This window comes from Bos taurus, chromosome 26 (assembly GCF_002263795.3).
Source record: "Bos taurus isolate L1 Dominette 01449 registration number 42190680 breed Hereford chromosome 26, ARS-UCD2.0, whole genome shotgun sequence".
Lineage (NCBI taxonomy): Eukaryota > Metazoa > Chordata > Mammalia > Artiodactyla > Bovidae > Bos > Bos taurus.
In genome coordinates, this window is record NC_037353.1 from 32,947,442 (window position 1) to 32,961,484 (window position 14,043).

Here is a 14,043-nt window from a genome sequence, read left to right on the forward strand (position 1 = left end):
ATTTGGAGGAGCTGGAGCTTTGTGTGTGTGTATGAACTTCACTTCTTTGTTAGCATGAACTTTCATCATTATTCAGCATACCAGTGCATGAATAAGAGTCACTTTCTTTTGATGCTGCTGCTGCTGCTGCTAAGTCACTTCAGTCGTGTCCAACTCTGTGCGACCCCATAGACGGCAGCCCACCAGGCTCCCCCGTCCCTGGGATTCTCCAGGCAAGAACACTGGAGTGGGTTGCCATTTCCTTCTCCAAGGCATGAAAGTGAAAAGTGAAAGTGAAGTCGCTCAGTCATGTCCGACCCTCAGCAACCCCGTAGACTGCAGCCTACCAGGCTCCTCCGTCCATGGGATTCTCCAGGCAAGAGTACTGGAGTGGGCTGCCATTGCCTTCTCCGCTTTTGATGCTAGGAAGCGCTATCTCTTGTTTGTTGATGAATGGCTTTGGTGAGTATCCAGTAGGTTTCCAACTAAGAGGAGCTGTCACTCCTCTCACTCCTGCAGGTACAAAATGAAGCCAAGACACCCTTGAAGAAGTTCTTGTTGAACTTAGCTGTTGCCAGTAAATTCCGTGAAGTGAAAAGGGGTATCATCAGACGTGACAGTCTGTGGGACAAGCTCATCTTTGGAAAGATCCAGGTATGCTGGGTAGATCCTGATGGAGCCAGGTATGTGTCTGGGCTGCCCTCAGCTTCAGCATACTTTGCTTTTCCTTTGATGGTCAAGCGTCTCTTTAACTGGAGACCCTTTGGCACTTTCTGCGTTCACTCAGCCTTTTGAGATCTCTCTCAGACAACGTTGTCACTAAAGGGATTTGGCTGAAATACAGAAAGTGGATTTTTCTTAGGTTCTAGCTCTTTCATTCTCTTGGGTGGTCTGTTGAGAGTCCTAAGTAATTTGAAAGATCCAACAATACAAATTACCTGAGGAAATGTAAAAAAAAAAAAAAAAAATGCAGGTCTGGTTCCCGCTGTGGATGGTGGTTACCATAAGAGCCAACACTTTAAGTTCTTTTCTACAATGATGGACCCTTTCTAAGTGCTGTGTGAATTAATGAGTTTAATCCTTATGACAACACTGGATAAGTAGGCTATTCTGCCCATTTTGCAATGCAGGAGACTAAAGCCGAGGGAATAGTTTTCAGCGGGTCTTTTGTTTCTATTAAACAGGAAAGCCTGGGTGGGAAGGTTCGGTTACTGATCACCGGAGCTGCCCCCATCTCACCTCCCGTCTTGACGTTCCTCCGGGCAGCACTGGGATGTCTGGTAGGCCAAGTACTTTTTTTAAAAAAAATTTTTATTAGGGTGTAGGTGCTTTACAATGTTGTGTTAGTTTATGCTGTACAGCAAAGTGAATTCGTTATATATATCCATACATCACCTCTTCTTTCCTTCCCATTCAGGCAATAGGCACCTTTTTGGGATGATAGCTAATTTCACTTTTGCACGAGTAAAACTCACTATTTAAATAAAAATGAAAACACAAATGAAAAGTGCCAAGGAGAAAGTCAGCCAGAAACTCAAAGTCAAGAGAAAATATCCTTCCAGTCACTGCTTAATGCATCTGTATACAGAAACCTTGACACAAACAGCATCAATGTTAACAAAACTTTGCCATTTGCAGCAGTGTGAATGGGCTTGGAGGGCATTATGCCAAGTGAAATGAATCAGACAAAGACAAATTCTATGTGACGTCACTTATGTGTGGAATCTAAAAAATGCAACAGACTAGTGAATGTAATAAAAAAGAATCAGGCTCACAGATACAGAGAACAAAGTCCAAGTGGTAGGTAAGGGCAATTTAGGGGTAGGAGGGTAAGAGGTACAAACCGTTAGGTGCAAAGTGAGTTAGAGGATATTGTTATATGGGAAATACATCTGATGTTTTATAATAACTATAAATGGAGCATCATCTTTAAAAAATGACATCCGTGTTCTAATATACTTGTTAAGCAGTGCTCGCCCCGTCCATATTGATCCTAGTCAAATAAACATCATTTTAATGGTTTTGTAATCATTTATTGAATGTACCCAAATAACTAGTCTCCTGTTGATGCGTGTTAAGTCATTTCAGTCGTGTCCAACTCTTGACTCTTAAAGACCCTATGAACTGTAGCCAACCAGCCTCCTCTGTCCATGGGGTTCTTTAGGCAAGAATACTGGACTGGATTGTCATGCCCTCCTCCAGGGGATCTTCCCAACCCAGGGATTGAACCTGTGTTTCTTACATTTCCTGCATTGGCAGGTGGATTCTTTACACTTGTGCTACCTAGGAAACCCAGTTTCCTATTGATAGACATCATTTTTTTTTTTTGCTGTTATAATCAATGAGATGATAAGGATATTTGTGCATATTTATGCAACTATCAATTTAGGATAAATCTTTGCAAGTGGGAATTATTGGGCCAAAGTATATGAGTTTTTTTTACATGTTAATGTTAATGCTCACACTTCCTCAGAAGGATCTTGTCTTTCTTATACATTCCTGCAAATAAAGCACAAGTCCTGATAGCCCCACCTTCTTGCTAGTGATAGATGTTTTCAGTCATTTAAATCTTAGCCAAATAGATACTTGAAAAATCTTATTACAGCTTTGTTTCTTTTATTAACACCAAATATCTTTTGGGGGGCTCTTTTTTCCCTTGCCTTCATCGCATTGAACAGTCACAGATGTATTTAATAGTATTTGTGGGGTTTTGTGTGTTTGGCTGCACTATGAGGCACGCAGATCTTAGTTCCCCAATCAGGGACTGAACCCAAGACCTCTGCATTGAAAGTGCAGAGTCTTAACCACTAGACCACCAGGGAAGTCCCTAAACATCCTTTCTATTGTTTACTGGCACTTGTATTGCTTTCATGAATTACTACATTACCTCCTCATAGAAAAAAGAGCAAAGGAGAGTTTGGTTCTCTTTCACCTTGCTTTCTAAGAATTCGAATAGTAATAAAATCAATCTTTGTTGTGTTACAAGTGTATGTCCTAGTCTCATCTTTTGCGCTGTGTATTGCTAGATAAAAGTTTTAAATGTTTTTGCACTGAGTCACCTTTTTTATGTGGTTTTATAAGAGCTTAGACCTTAGGCTTCCTGACCCAACCCTCAATATTGCATAAAACTGTTTTCACCCAGATTTTCTGGTAACCTTGTGGTTTTACCTTTTTCAATTAAGTCTCTGCTCCATCTGGAATTTAGTAAAAGGGCTTGAGTACAGATAGTCTCATATTTTCCCCCTCGATGGCTAACTAGTTCATTCTTTCAGCCAACACGCACAGTATGAATGAAGCAAACAGCCTTGTCCTCATCAAGTACCACCTATGTGTATAACTGTCTTCACAACAGATTCTGAATTGATGCCAAGGCCAGAGTTCCTCTTTCTTCCTTTCCTTCCTTTCCCTCAGCTCCTAACACCCATAGATCAGAAGGCCCTATGTCATATCCCTCCCAGAAATGCCTTCCTCTCTTCCAGCAGCTCTGCCTGGGACAGACCCCATCTCCACTTCAGACTGTGCGTGTGTTTCTCCCACAGCCCCTCTCCAGTCAAGGTTATCCTTTATACCAGCAGTTGGTCTGTGCTACAGACCAAATCTGGCCTGTTCCCTCTATTTGTAAATAAAGTCTTGGTGGAACACAGCCATACTTATTTATTTATGTATTGTCTACTGCCACTTTGGTGCTATATTGGCAGAGATGAGTCATTGACATAGAGACCAAATGGCTCGTACAGTCAAATATATTCACTCTCTGGTCTTATATACAGAAGTTTGCCAACCCCTGTTCTACACCATAGCTATTTCCCTTAAAAGATACTTCTCACTTTCTTTAGCTCCTTCAGTAGCATGCCCTTGCCTAGGTTCAAGTCCAGTTGCCATTGGATTGCATGTCACTTAATGAATAACTCTCTTTTCCCCATCAGCTTGTAGTGCCACATTTCCCGAAGTATAGTATGTTTCCATACTTTGGTCAATTTCTGGACCCTTTTGGTTTTTTAGTGAATCCACAATTGCAAAGACCCAGCAGCTCAGGCTCTCACGAATCCAAGGTTTTAGGACACTAAGTGTCCTCCAGCTCTCAGACACCTTGCTTTCTTCATGTCTGGCCATAGGGCATGGCCAGCTCCTGCTGTATCTTGAGTAACTCTCAAAGCCCTTCTTTGGTTCACACAGGTGTTTGAAGCTTATGGTCAAACAGAATGCACTGCTGGCTGTACAGTTACATTACCTGGGGATTGGAAATCAGGTAGGTTCTTTGTTTACTGGACAGTGGGTGCAATGGCTGGGTGAACAGTTCTAGATAAACTAGGATTTGGGTGTTTAGATAGCCTCAATACTCTGGATGAATGTGGCAGATCCTAAATCTAAGGGTTGGTCCAGGCTTTTCTATCTCGACTGTCTGGCACTGCCAAATGACTTTTCAGTTTTATTCTTCTAGAGTTAATCCATAAATATCTCTCAAACATGGCTGGAGTTATCACCATTTCCCAGTATCCTGGCTGATTCATTGTGGTGTGTTCTAGGCCACGTTGGAGTCCCCATGGCTTGCAATCATGTGAAGCTGGAAGATGTACCTGATATGAACTACTTTGCCGTGAACAATGAAGGAGAGGCAAGTAGGCTGTGCCCAGCAGTCCTTTTTACATAATCGTGGTGGGGATGTGTGTATCAGAAAAAGCACACACTTGTGAGCAAGTTTGTGTTTGGTTCTTTCGAGAATTTTAGGACTTCACTGTCTTGGAGTCTAACTTTGTCCCCCACAATAGAAATTAAAATCCGGCGCTCTTCATTAGTGTCATTGGTATTAGTCAATCAGTTGTGTCCGACTCTTTGCAACCCCATGGACTGTAGCTCACCAGTCTCCTCTGTCCATGGCATTCTCCAGGCAAGAATACTAGAGTGGATAGCCATTCCCTGCTCCAGGAGATCTTCAATCCCAACCCAGGGATTGAACTCGTGTTCCCCACATTGCAGGCAGATCCTTTACCATCTGACCCACTAGGGAAGCCAGTGTTCCTCATACGTATAGTGGAAGCGTCAAATGAATCAAGGTGGCAGGAAAAAAAAAGATGAAAGGCGGGAGTAGGTGTTTGTAGCAGCCTTTGCTGTTGTCACCATCGCCTCCCAACTTCTGTACAGATCTGCATCAGGGGCCACAACGTGTTCAAAGGATACCTGAAGGAGCCCGAGAAGACACAGGAAACCTTGGACAAGGATGGCTGGCTTCACACAGGAGACATTGGTCGCTGGCTCCCGGTGAGTGTTTCTTCAAAACTTCTGGGTGTCCCTTAACGAGGGAATAGACTTGCTCAAAATGAAAGTCGCTCAGTCATGTCCGACTCTTTGCAACCCCATGGACTGTAGCCTGCCAGGCTCCTCTGTCCATGGAATTCTCCAGGCAAGAATACTGGAGTGGGTTGCCATTCCTTTCTCCAGGGGATCATCCCAACCCAGGGATTGAACCCAAGTCTCCTGCATTGCAGGCAGATTCTTTACCACCATCTGTGCTACCAGGAAAGCCCAAGAATACTGGAGTGGGTACCTTTCTTTCCCTTCTCCAGGGGATCTTCCTGACCCAGGAATCCAACCGGCATCTCCTGCATTGCAGGCAGATTCTTTACCAACTGAGATCCCAGGGAAGCCTGGATACCATGAATGACTTGCTCAAAGATAGGGAAAAATTTGGTGACTTTTCCAAAGAAGTGTAGTAATGTATTTTGTTGTTGTTGTGAGTTTTACTCTTCTTGTGGCAGAAAAAACTCAAGATAACTCCATGGGCCTGTAGTGTTTGCCTTTTATAGGGATACATATTTTTTCCCCCACTTAATATGCAGACACATCAAAATGAGGGGGCAGGATTTCTAAGCCAGGTGTATGCAGAGACTAGTTTTTGCCTCTCAGTGACCTTCACAGCCTCTCTTGGTGAAAGCAGACTGAGACTGTCTTTAAATCATAGCTTGCTGACAAAACATCAGCAGTAAGTAGTCTCTGTAAACCCCATCTGTTTTCCTAGGAAGAGAGGAAATTCTTGCATAGTAATGATGGTGCCTTAGAACCCCTGAAGGGAATTTTCATGAGCTTTCCTCTCTGGAAAGTTTTTGTCTCTTATGTGCTGGGGGAGTGGGAACGTAACCAGATTTAAAACCCCCTTCTTGCTCAATATTCTCAAGATTTAAGTGATATTCAAGGAATGTTTGACAACAAAATCTCCAAGAACACTGGTCCTAATAATGTATTTTATAGATTTGGGTATTATGGTAACATGTCTGTGTCTGTATGGTAAGAGTTCTCAGGTCTAATAAGCCCAAAGTATAGGCAATAGATGTGTTTTCACACTAGAATTATAAAGGGCTGAGCTTTATTCATCACTTTCAGATAATGTCTGTTAGGCTGAGCTGGTGGTTAATTTCTGGAGTTGGCCTTGCTGATGGTTCCAGGATTGGTTCAGTCTATTGCCCTATTTCGGGTGTGATCATGTGGACCGTATTTGCCACTTGTTCCAGTTCTACAATTCAAATCCCTAAAAACCTATGCTCCTCAAATCAATTAGCCCAGAGATAGAACCTGCAAGTGACCTCTGGTGGCTGGTCAGAGAGCTCTCCCTGGCTGTTCCTGTCCTAACAAGCGCAATTACTGACTTGTTTGATTAGCAGTGGCACAGTGGAGCTGTACAGACTGCTCCTGGATTTAAAAGCGATAGAGAAAAGGGAGACAAGGAGGGGAAGATCATTCTAAAGTCTAAATAAAAGATAACACCTTCCCTGTTCCCAAGAGTGCTGGAATGAAGTAATTGGAAATTAATTTACTGGATATTAAGAGCTGCAAAATTTCTTTTTTGGATGAGGCAACCATGTGCATAATCCCAGTGGGTACAGGGGACTTTTTCTGAGGCTGCCCACTGACTCTTCACAGACACAGTATAGACAGGTTTTGTGGAAGGCTGCATCCCTCCCCTTTCCCCAAAGCCAAAAAGAGAAATGAAAGATTGTCCAAAAGTCAATGGAGAGGTCAAGTTTTAAAGGGAAGATTAAAAACAAAAAAAGGAAGATTACCTCTGATTTCACCTTGCTCTTCACTGACATCCCTCAATAGGCTCAGAAACACTGATGCTGTTGTCTTTCTGTCTGCTGCAGAACGGAACTCTGAAGGTCATCGACCGAAAAAAGAACATTTTCAAGCTGGCCCAAGGAGAATACATTGCTCCAGAGAAGATAGAAACTGTCTACATCAGGAGTAGTCTGGTGTCGCAGATTTTTGTACATGGGGAAAGCTTACAGGTAACATACATTTCTTAACAATCACCAGTTTTATAAACACTGTGCTTAAACTTGGCTTCTTGGGAGTGCGGGAGGATTGATATGCAGAGGTCAGAGTTGCTTTAAGCTTAATATTGAACACCATTTCTTTTTGAACAATCACATTTGAATGGAACATTTTTGTAGAGATGTTAAGTGTGAAAATGAGATTAGAGTTCCATGAGGGTTTGAAATATATTTTGAGAAAATAGTAGGATTCCGTTCAGTTCAGTTGCTCAGTCATGTCCTACTCTTTGTGACCCCATGGACTGCAGCACACCAGGCTTCCCTGTCCTTCACCAACTCCCAGAGCTTGCTCAAACTCATGTCCATCGAGTCGGTGATGCCATCCAACCATCTCATTCTCTGTCGTCCCCTTCTCCTCCTGCCTTCAATCTTTCCCAGCATCAGGGTCTTTTTCAAGGAGTCAGATATTCGCATCAGGGAGCTTCAGCTTCAGCATCAGTCCTTCCAATGAATATTCAGGACTGATTTTCTTTAGGATGGACTGTTTTGATCTTGCTGTCCAAGGGACTCCAGCCCTGAATGTCAGGCTTGGGAACCATCATGTATTAGGGAGATGTAACGCTGCCTTCTTTGCCCCACTAGGGGGCAGTGCTGCGCTAGTTCACATGCCTTTATTTCCTTTCCAGTCATTCCTAGTGGGAGTGGTGGTTCCTGACCCAGATGCACTTCCCCCATTTGCAGCCAAGATTGGGGTAAAGGGCTCTATTGAAGAACTGTGTCAAAACCAAGTAAGTCTCAGTCAGGAAAGCCTATGCACACCCATGGGCCCATCATGGGAGGGGGATTCCCTGTTCTCCCACCCTTCAACTTGGGCACCCACGGTTTCCCGGAACCTCCTCGCTGGAAGAACAGACTCTTGCTGTGTCTGTACTGGCTGGTTTTATTAGACTGGAAGATGGGATGTGGAGTTTAAAAATAACTACCAAAATCACTATTCTTTTTATAGTAAGATGTGCATTGTGAAAAAATTAATTGGAAAATGAGGAATTAAATAATGCCATCCAGAGAAAACCCCTGTTACCATTTAGGTTTGCTTTTTCTTCTCATTATTTTCTTTGAGCAACATTTAGATATCACACATTCTTGCGCATACCCCTACATCCTGCTTTTATCCTGATGAGTTTAGTTGGTGTTTTGAATTGGTTCCTGCTCAGCCTTTTCTTTAGGCTCTTTTTCAACAGCCAGTCTCTAAGCTATGTTTTATATTCCTAGACTATAAAGAAAGCCATATTAGAAGACATGCATAAAATTGGGATAGACGGTGGCCTTAAATCCTTTGAACAGGTATGTATTACTCATGTTATCCTGCCCTCTCAAGTCACACTAGAAAGTGTTCAAGTTTGCATTTATAATGGGGTCAAGAAGTTCAGTTTCCAAGGAACTGACTTCAGTGGTACTGTTAACCCATTGACGACAAATGGCAGTGACTTTTGCATTCATTTTTGTAGTCCCTCTACGCTGTTCATTATTCATTCTCCTTCTCCACTCATGTCTTTCCCAAATTATTAGTGTGAGAATGGGCATATGTTACTATTCTCCTAACCCTCCCACGTCATCATGCCACTTCTGTAAGAGAAAAGATTCTTCGAGTTTCCTCGCGTAGCATTTATTTTTCATTTAGTTTTGACCGAGCTGGGTCTCTGTTGCTGTGTGGGCTTCCTCTAGTTGCGGCGAGTGGGGCTACTCCCAAGTTGTGGTGGATAGACTTTCCACTGTGGAGGTGGCCCCTCTCGTTGTGCGGCACTGGCTTTCGGGCACACAGGCTCCAGTAGCTGTGGCATGTGGACTCAGCGGTCACGGAAACAGGCTTAGTTGCTCCACCGCATATGGAATCTTCCCAGACCAGGGATGGAACCCGTGTCCCCTGCATTGGCAGGCAGATTCTTAACCACTGGACCACCAGGGAAGTCCCACATAGCATTTAGAAGGGCTCCGCAGAACAGCCCGGATCACTAATAAATGTGCGTACGTGTGTACCTCTTCCAGGTCAAATGCATCCATCTACATCCAGAGCCATTTTCCATTGAAAATGGACTCTTGACACCAACCTTGAAAGCAAAGCGGGGAGACCTTGCCAAGCACTTTGGAACTCAAATCAAGAGTCTGTATGAGAACACCCAGGAGTAGGTTAAGGTACTTAACAGCTGCAAGGGGCCCATAAGTATCCTGCCTTGTAGGAATGTGGATTTAAAACTAATCTTACGTTCATTTTCTTTTTGTCTTTCCTCCTGTTGTTTTACCTACTAAATTATAAAACCATAATTTTGGGGCTTTTAAAAAATATTCAGTTAGAGATTATTTAGTTCAGACTTAGCCTTGAACTAAATAACTCTTGTCTTTCCCATCTTAAACGTTGCTTAGATGACATCTTAGGTGTTAGGACTGCTTTTATCAAGTCACCTTCCTTCAAGGTCCATCCGTACAGAATCTTTGTTCCTGCCTTGTGAAATCCAGCCTTTATAGGTGATAACGTTCAGGGGCCAAAGTGACCCATTGAGACTTTTTCCTTGTTTTATAGTTAACTTAACTCATTGGTGGTCTCAATATTTAGAGTTTCCAATGTTCAAATTAAGAGACCTTTAAGTTCTAAGGAACTTAAGAACATAGTTTCTAACTATTTCATAAAACCCCTAAAATTAAGTAGAGTTTTAAGCTATAACAATATTAATCATGTTTATGAGACAGATTTCTTCTATGTCCTTCTGTGTTCACTAAAGTCTGTGTCCAAAAGGGAAGAATTTGATCCCACTGAGCATTTCCTAAAGTCTCTAGTTTGGGAGAATGTAAAACTGGGCCTGTGACACTGTGCCCGAAAAGAATGTTCTGAGGGTGTTTTCCACAGTATACCTGGTGACCGAATCTATTCCCAACAGTTTGCTGCTGAGCTGGAAGCTGTGGGTGAAGGAGCTGAAACCCACGTCAAGTGCAGCTTTCCAGTAAATGAAGGAAGCACTGAGTAGCAACCTCCCGAACTGGGAATGAAGGCATGAAGCCTGCACAGCAGCCGTATCTCCTGGGAAGGAATCGACTGATCTTTCATCCCGACTCCACTTCCTGCTGTACCTTACCCGCCTTCAACACGTATTGATATCGTCTGAAAATACAAGGTGTTAAGAATAAACTATTGCAGAGAACTGAATTTGTGGTGTGTTTCCTCATGGATCATGAAGAGAGTCAGCCTTAGACAAGGGTTCCTTGACAATCACGGAAGCTAGTGGCTCTCAAACTTGGCTATGTACTAGAATTACCTGGGAGTTTAAAAAGATACCAATGCCTGTGTGACACTTCATGGATTCTGGTTAACCTGGCCAGGGGTACAGTGTGGGCAATGGGATTTTTTTAAAGGTCCCTAGGTGATTCTAGAACGTCACCATGTTTGATAGCTACTGAAGGAAATGACCTTGAGGATCAGGCCTTCTGTCCAACAGCTGTGAATAAAAAAATACCAAAGCCTGACTCCAGCTGAGCACAGTTGGTGCTCTTTCTCCTTTATCATTCATGTAGTCTTGAAGAGTGTTCCTTTCTGGTCTTTCTAGACCCTGAGCCCAGAAGAGCTATCCTGGGATACTGAGACAGAAGGGAAGGCAGGAATGAGCTTCCCTGCATGTCCTAGCTCCTGCTGTCTCCTTGACCTCCTTTCCCACTACCCCCTCAGTCATTCCAGCTAAACCCACACTAGCTGCCTTCCTGTCCTCAGACATGCCAGGCACATTCTAGCCTGTTGTTCTGCCTAAAGTGCAGACGCTCCCAGAGACACACGACTTGTCCCCTCATATGCTTTAAATGTCACCTCCATCAGACTGTCCCACCTGCTTTCTTCATAATACACGATTCCAGCTGACATATATTTTACTATCTGTCCACCTCCCTAGTCCTCACTGGAGTGGGCCAGAGTCCTCTTTCATTCATTGCTGAATCCCCAAGTGCCCTTCCGTTAGTGTTCACAAGCCAACCCCCCAATCTCAAGTTCTCTACCTTGGAAAGAATTACTCTTTGAACAGGTGACTACTGTAATTCTACTCTTGTGTTTAAAAGAGCCTGACTTTAAGCCTCCAAGTCCACCAGCCTAGAACCAAATACTCACATCAGCTTCAGGCTTGGAGCAATTCAAGCGAACATGAGCAGACATGACTGGGTTGAACGTCTCCTAGACAGCGGCCAAGATGGTGTAATATAGAAAGACCCTGAGCTCACCTCTCGTGGGCACACCAAAATCACAACCATCTGCAGAACCACCACTGATGAAAAAACTGGAACCTACCCAAGAAGATCTACAACCAAAGACATAAGGAAGGAACCACAGTGAGACTGGGCTGTAAGGGCAGACTCGTAAGGGCAGGTGTAATCAAATCCCATACCCCTTGGCTGGGCGATCCTCAAACTGGAGAATAATTATATAGCAGAGGTTCTCCTACAAGAGAGAGTCCTGAGCCCCATGTCAGGCTCCTCAGCCCAGGGATCTGGCATCAGAAAGACAAGCCCCAGAAAACTGGGGGAAATACAGGCTTCACTTTTCAAGAGTACACACAAAATTTCATGTGCACTGGGACCCAGGGCAAAAGCAGTAATTTGATAGGAGCCTGGGCTACATCTACCTGCTGGTCTTGGAAAGTCTCCTGGAGGGGCAAAAGGCGGCTGGCTGTGGCTCACCCTGGGGACACAGACACTGGAGGCAGACATAATAGGGAACATTCAACCATGTGAACACTCCTGGTGGCTGCCATATTGGCTCATCTGCACCAAGACTTGGCCCCACCCACAACCTGAAGGCTCCAGTGCTGGGATGCCTCAAGCCAAACAACTAACTGGGGAGATAACAGCCATACCCATCAGGAGACAGGCTTCCTAAAGACTAAAGGGCCCACAGTCCTGTCCTGACATGCCCCTAGGCACAGCCTAGTCCACCATGGGGTCAAAGTCCATCTCCACCCACCAGTGAGGAGATAATAGCTAAAAACTTTCATAATCTGAGAAAGGAATCAATCAGCCAAGTCCAAAAGCACATAGAGTCCCATACAGGGTTAACTCAAAGAGGAACACACCAAGACTCTGTGCCATCAAAATGACACAAATTCAAGATAAAAAGAGAATACTAAAAGCAGCAAGGGAAAAGCAACAAATAATACACACGGGAACTCCCATACACTACAAAGCTACAGTAATCAAACCAGCATGGTACTACTACGCAGAGAGAGATTAACAGAGCAGGACAGAAGTCCAGAAATAAGCTCATACACACCTATGGTCAATTAATCTACGACAAAGGAGGCAAGACTATGCAATGGAGAAAAGACAGTCTTTTCAGTAAGTGGTGACGGGAAAACTGAACAGCTTACATGTAAAAGAATGCAATTAGAACATTCTTAAATACCAGGTACAAAATTAAAGTCAAAATGGATCAAAAGACCTAAATGTAGGACTGGATCCTATAAAACTCCTTGAGGAAAACAGAACACTCGATATAGATCACAGCAATACTGTTTTGAATCCATCTTCTAGAGTGAGTAATGGAAAGAAGAACAAAAATAAACAAGTGGGATCCAATTAAACTTAAAACCTTTTGCACAGCAAAGGAAACCATAAACAAAACAAAAAGACAATCTGAAAAATGGGAGGAAATATTTGCAAAGGATACAAACTAAAAGGGATTAATTTCCAAAATACAGAAACAGCTTAAAATTAATCCAATCAGAAAACAGCAGAAGACCTGAACAGACACTTCTCCATACAGATGGCCAACAGGCACATGAAAAGACGCTCAACACTGCTAATTATCAGGGAAATGGGAATCAAAACTTCAGTGAGGTATTTCCTCACATATATCAGAATGGCCACCATCAAAAAGTCTACAAATAATAAATGCTGGAGGTGCGGGAAAAAAGGAACCCTCCTACATTGCTGGTGGAAATTGGTATAGCCACTACATAAAACAGTACGGAGATTTCTTAAAAAACTAAGTTACCACATGATCCAGCAACCCCACTCCTGGACATATACCTGCAAAAGTTGAAAACTCTAATTTGAAAAGATACATGCATCCCCATGCTCATAGCACCACTATTTACAACAGCCAAAACACAGAAGCAACCTAAATGTCCATGAATGGGTACAGATGTGGAATGAAGAGTGGAGTATCACCCAGCCATAAGAAGACTGAAATAAGGCCATCTGCAGCAAGATGGAGGGACCTAGCGATTGTCATGTAAGTGAAGTAAGTCAGATAGAGAATGATAAACACTACATGGTATTACTTACATGTGGAATCTAAAAGTGATACAAACGAACTTATTTACAAAACAGAAATAGACTCACACACATAGAAAACAAACTTATGGTGACCAAAGGGGAAAAGAGGCAGGGAGGGATAAAGAGAGATATGGGAGATGTTATAGACATACACTAGGGCGTCCCTGCTGGTTCAGCAGTGAAGAATCCACCTATAATACAAGAGACATGGGTTGGATTCCTGGGTCAGGGAGATCCCCTGGAGAAGGGCATGGGAACCCACTCCAATATTCTGGCTTGGAGAATCCCACAGACAGCGGAGCCTGGTAAGCTACAGTACATTGGGTCACAAAAGAGGTTGCCACAAACATGCATAGATACACACTACCGTATATAAAACAGATAAGTGAGAACCTACTGTTTGTACACCACAGAGAACTATATTCAAGATCCTGTCATAACCTGTAATGGAAAAGAATCTGAAAAAGAATATATGTGTGTGTGTATACATACC

The 14,043-nt window shown here is 43.2% G+C and overlaps 1 protein-coding gene across 8 annotated transcripts in view; it reads left to right on the forward strand.

Annotated features, from left to right (window-relative positions):
• The window catches only part of ACSL5 (acyl-CoA synthetase long chain family member 5), a 51,458-nt gene extending 41,015 nt beyond the window's left edge, over nucleotides 1-10,443 (forward strand). For all 8 annotated transcript variants that reach the window (XM_005225737.5, NM_001075650.1, XM_005225739.5 and 5 more), the window contains 10 exon segments: nucleotides 499-633; nucleotides 1,164-1,259; nucleotides 4,156-4,228; nucleotides 4,506-4,594; nucleotides 5,122-5,238; nucleotides 7,116-7,259; nucleotides 7,931-8,032; nucleotides 8,517-8,588; nucleotides 9,291-9,437; nucleotides 10,178-10,443. In XM_005225737.5, coding sequence (XP_005225794.1) covers nucleotides 499-633; nucleotides 1,164-1,259; nucleotides 4,156-4,228; nucleotides 4,506-4,594; nucleotides 5,122-5,238; nucleotides 7,116-7,259; nucleotides 7,931-8,032; nucleotides 8,517-8,588; nucleotides 9,291-9,431 — 969 coding nt within the window. In that variant the 3' untranslated portion in view covers nucleotides 9,432-9,437; nucleotides 10,178-10,443.
• The last annotated feature ends 3,600 nt before the right edge of the window (nucleotides 10,444-14,043 follow it).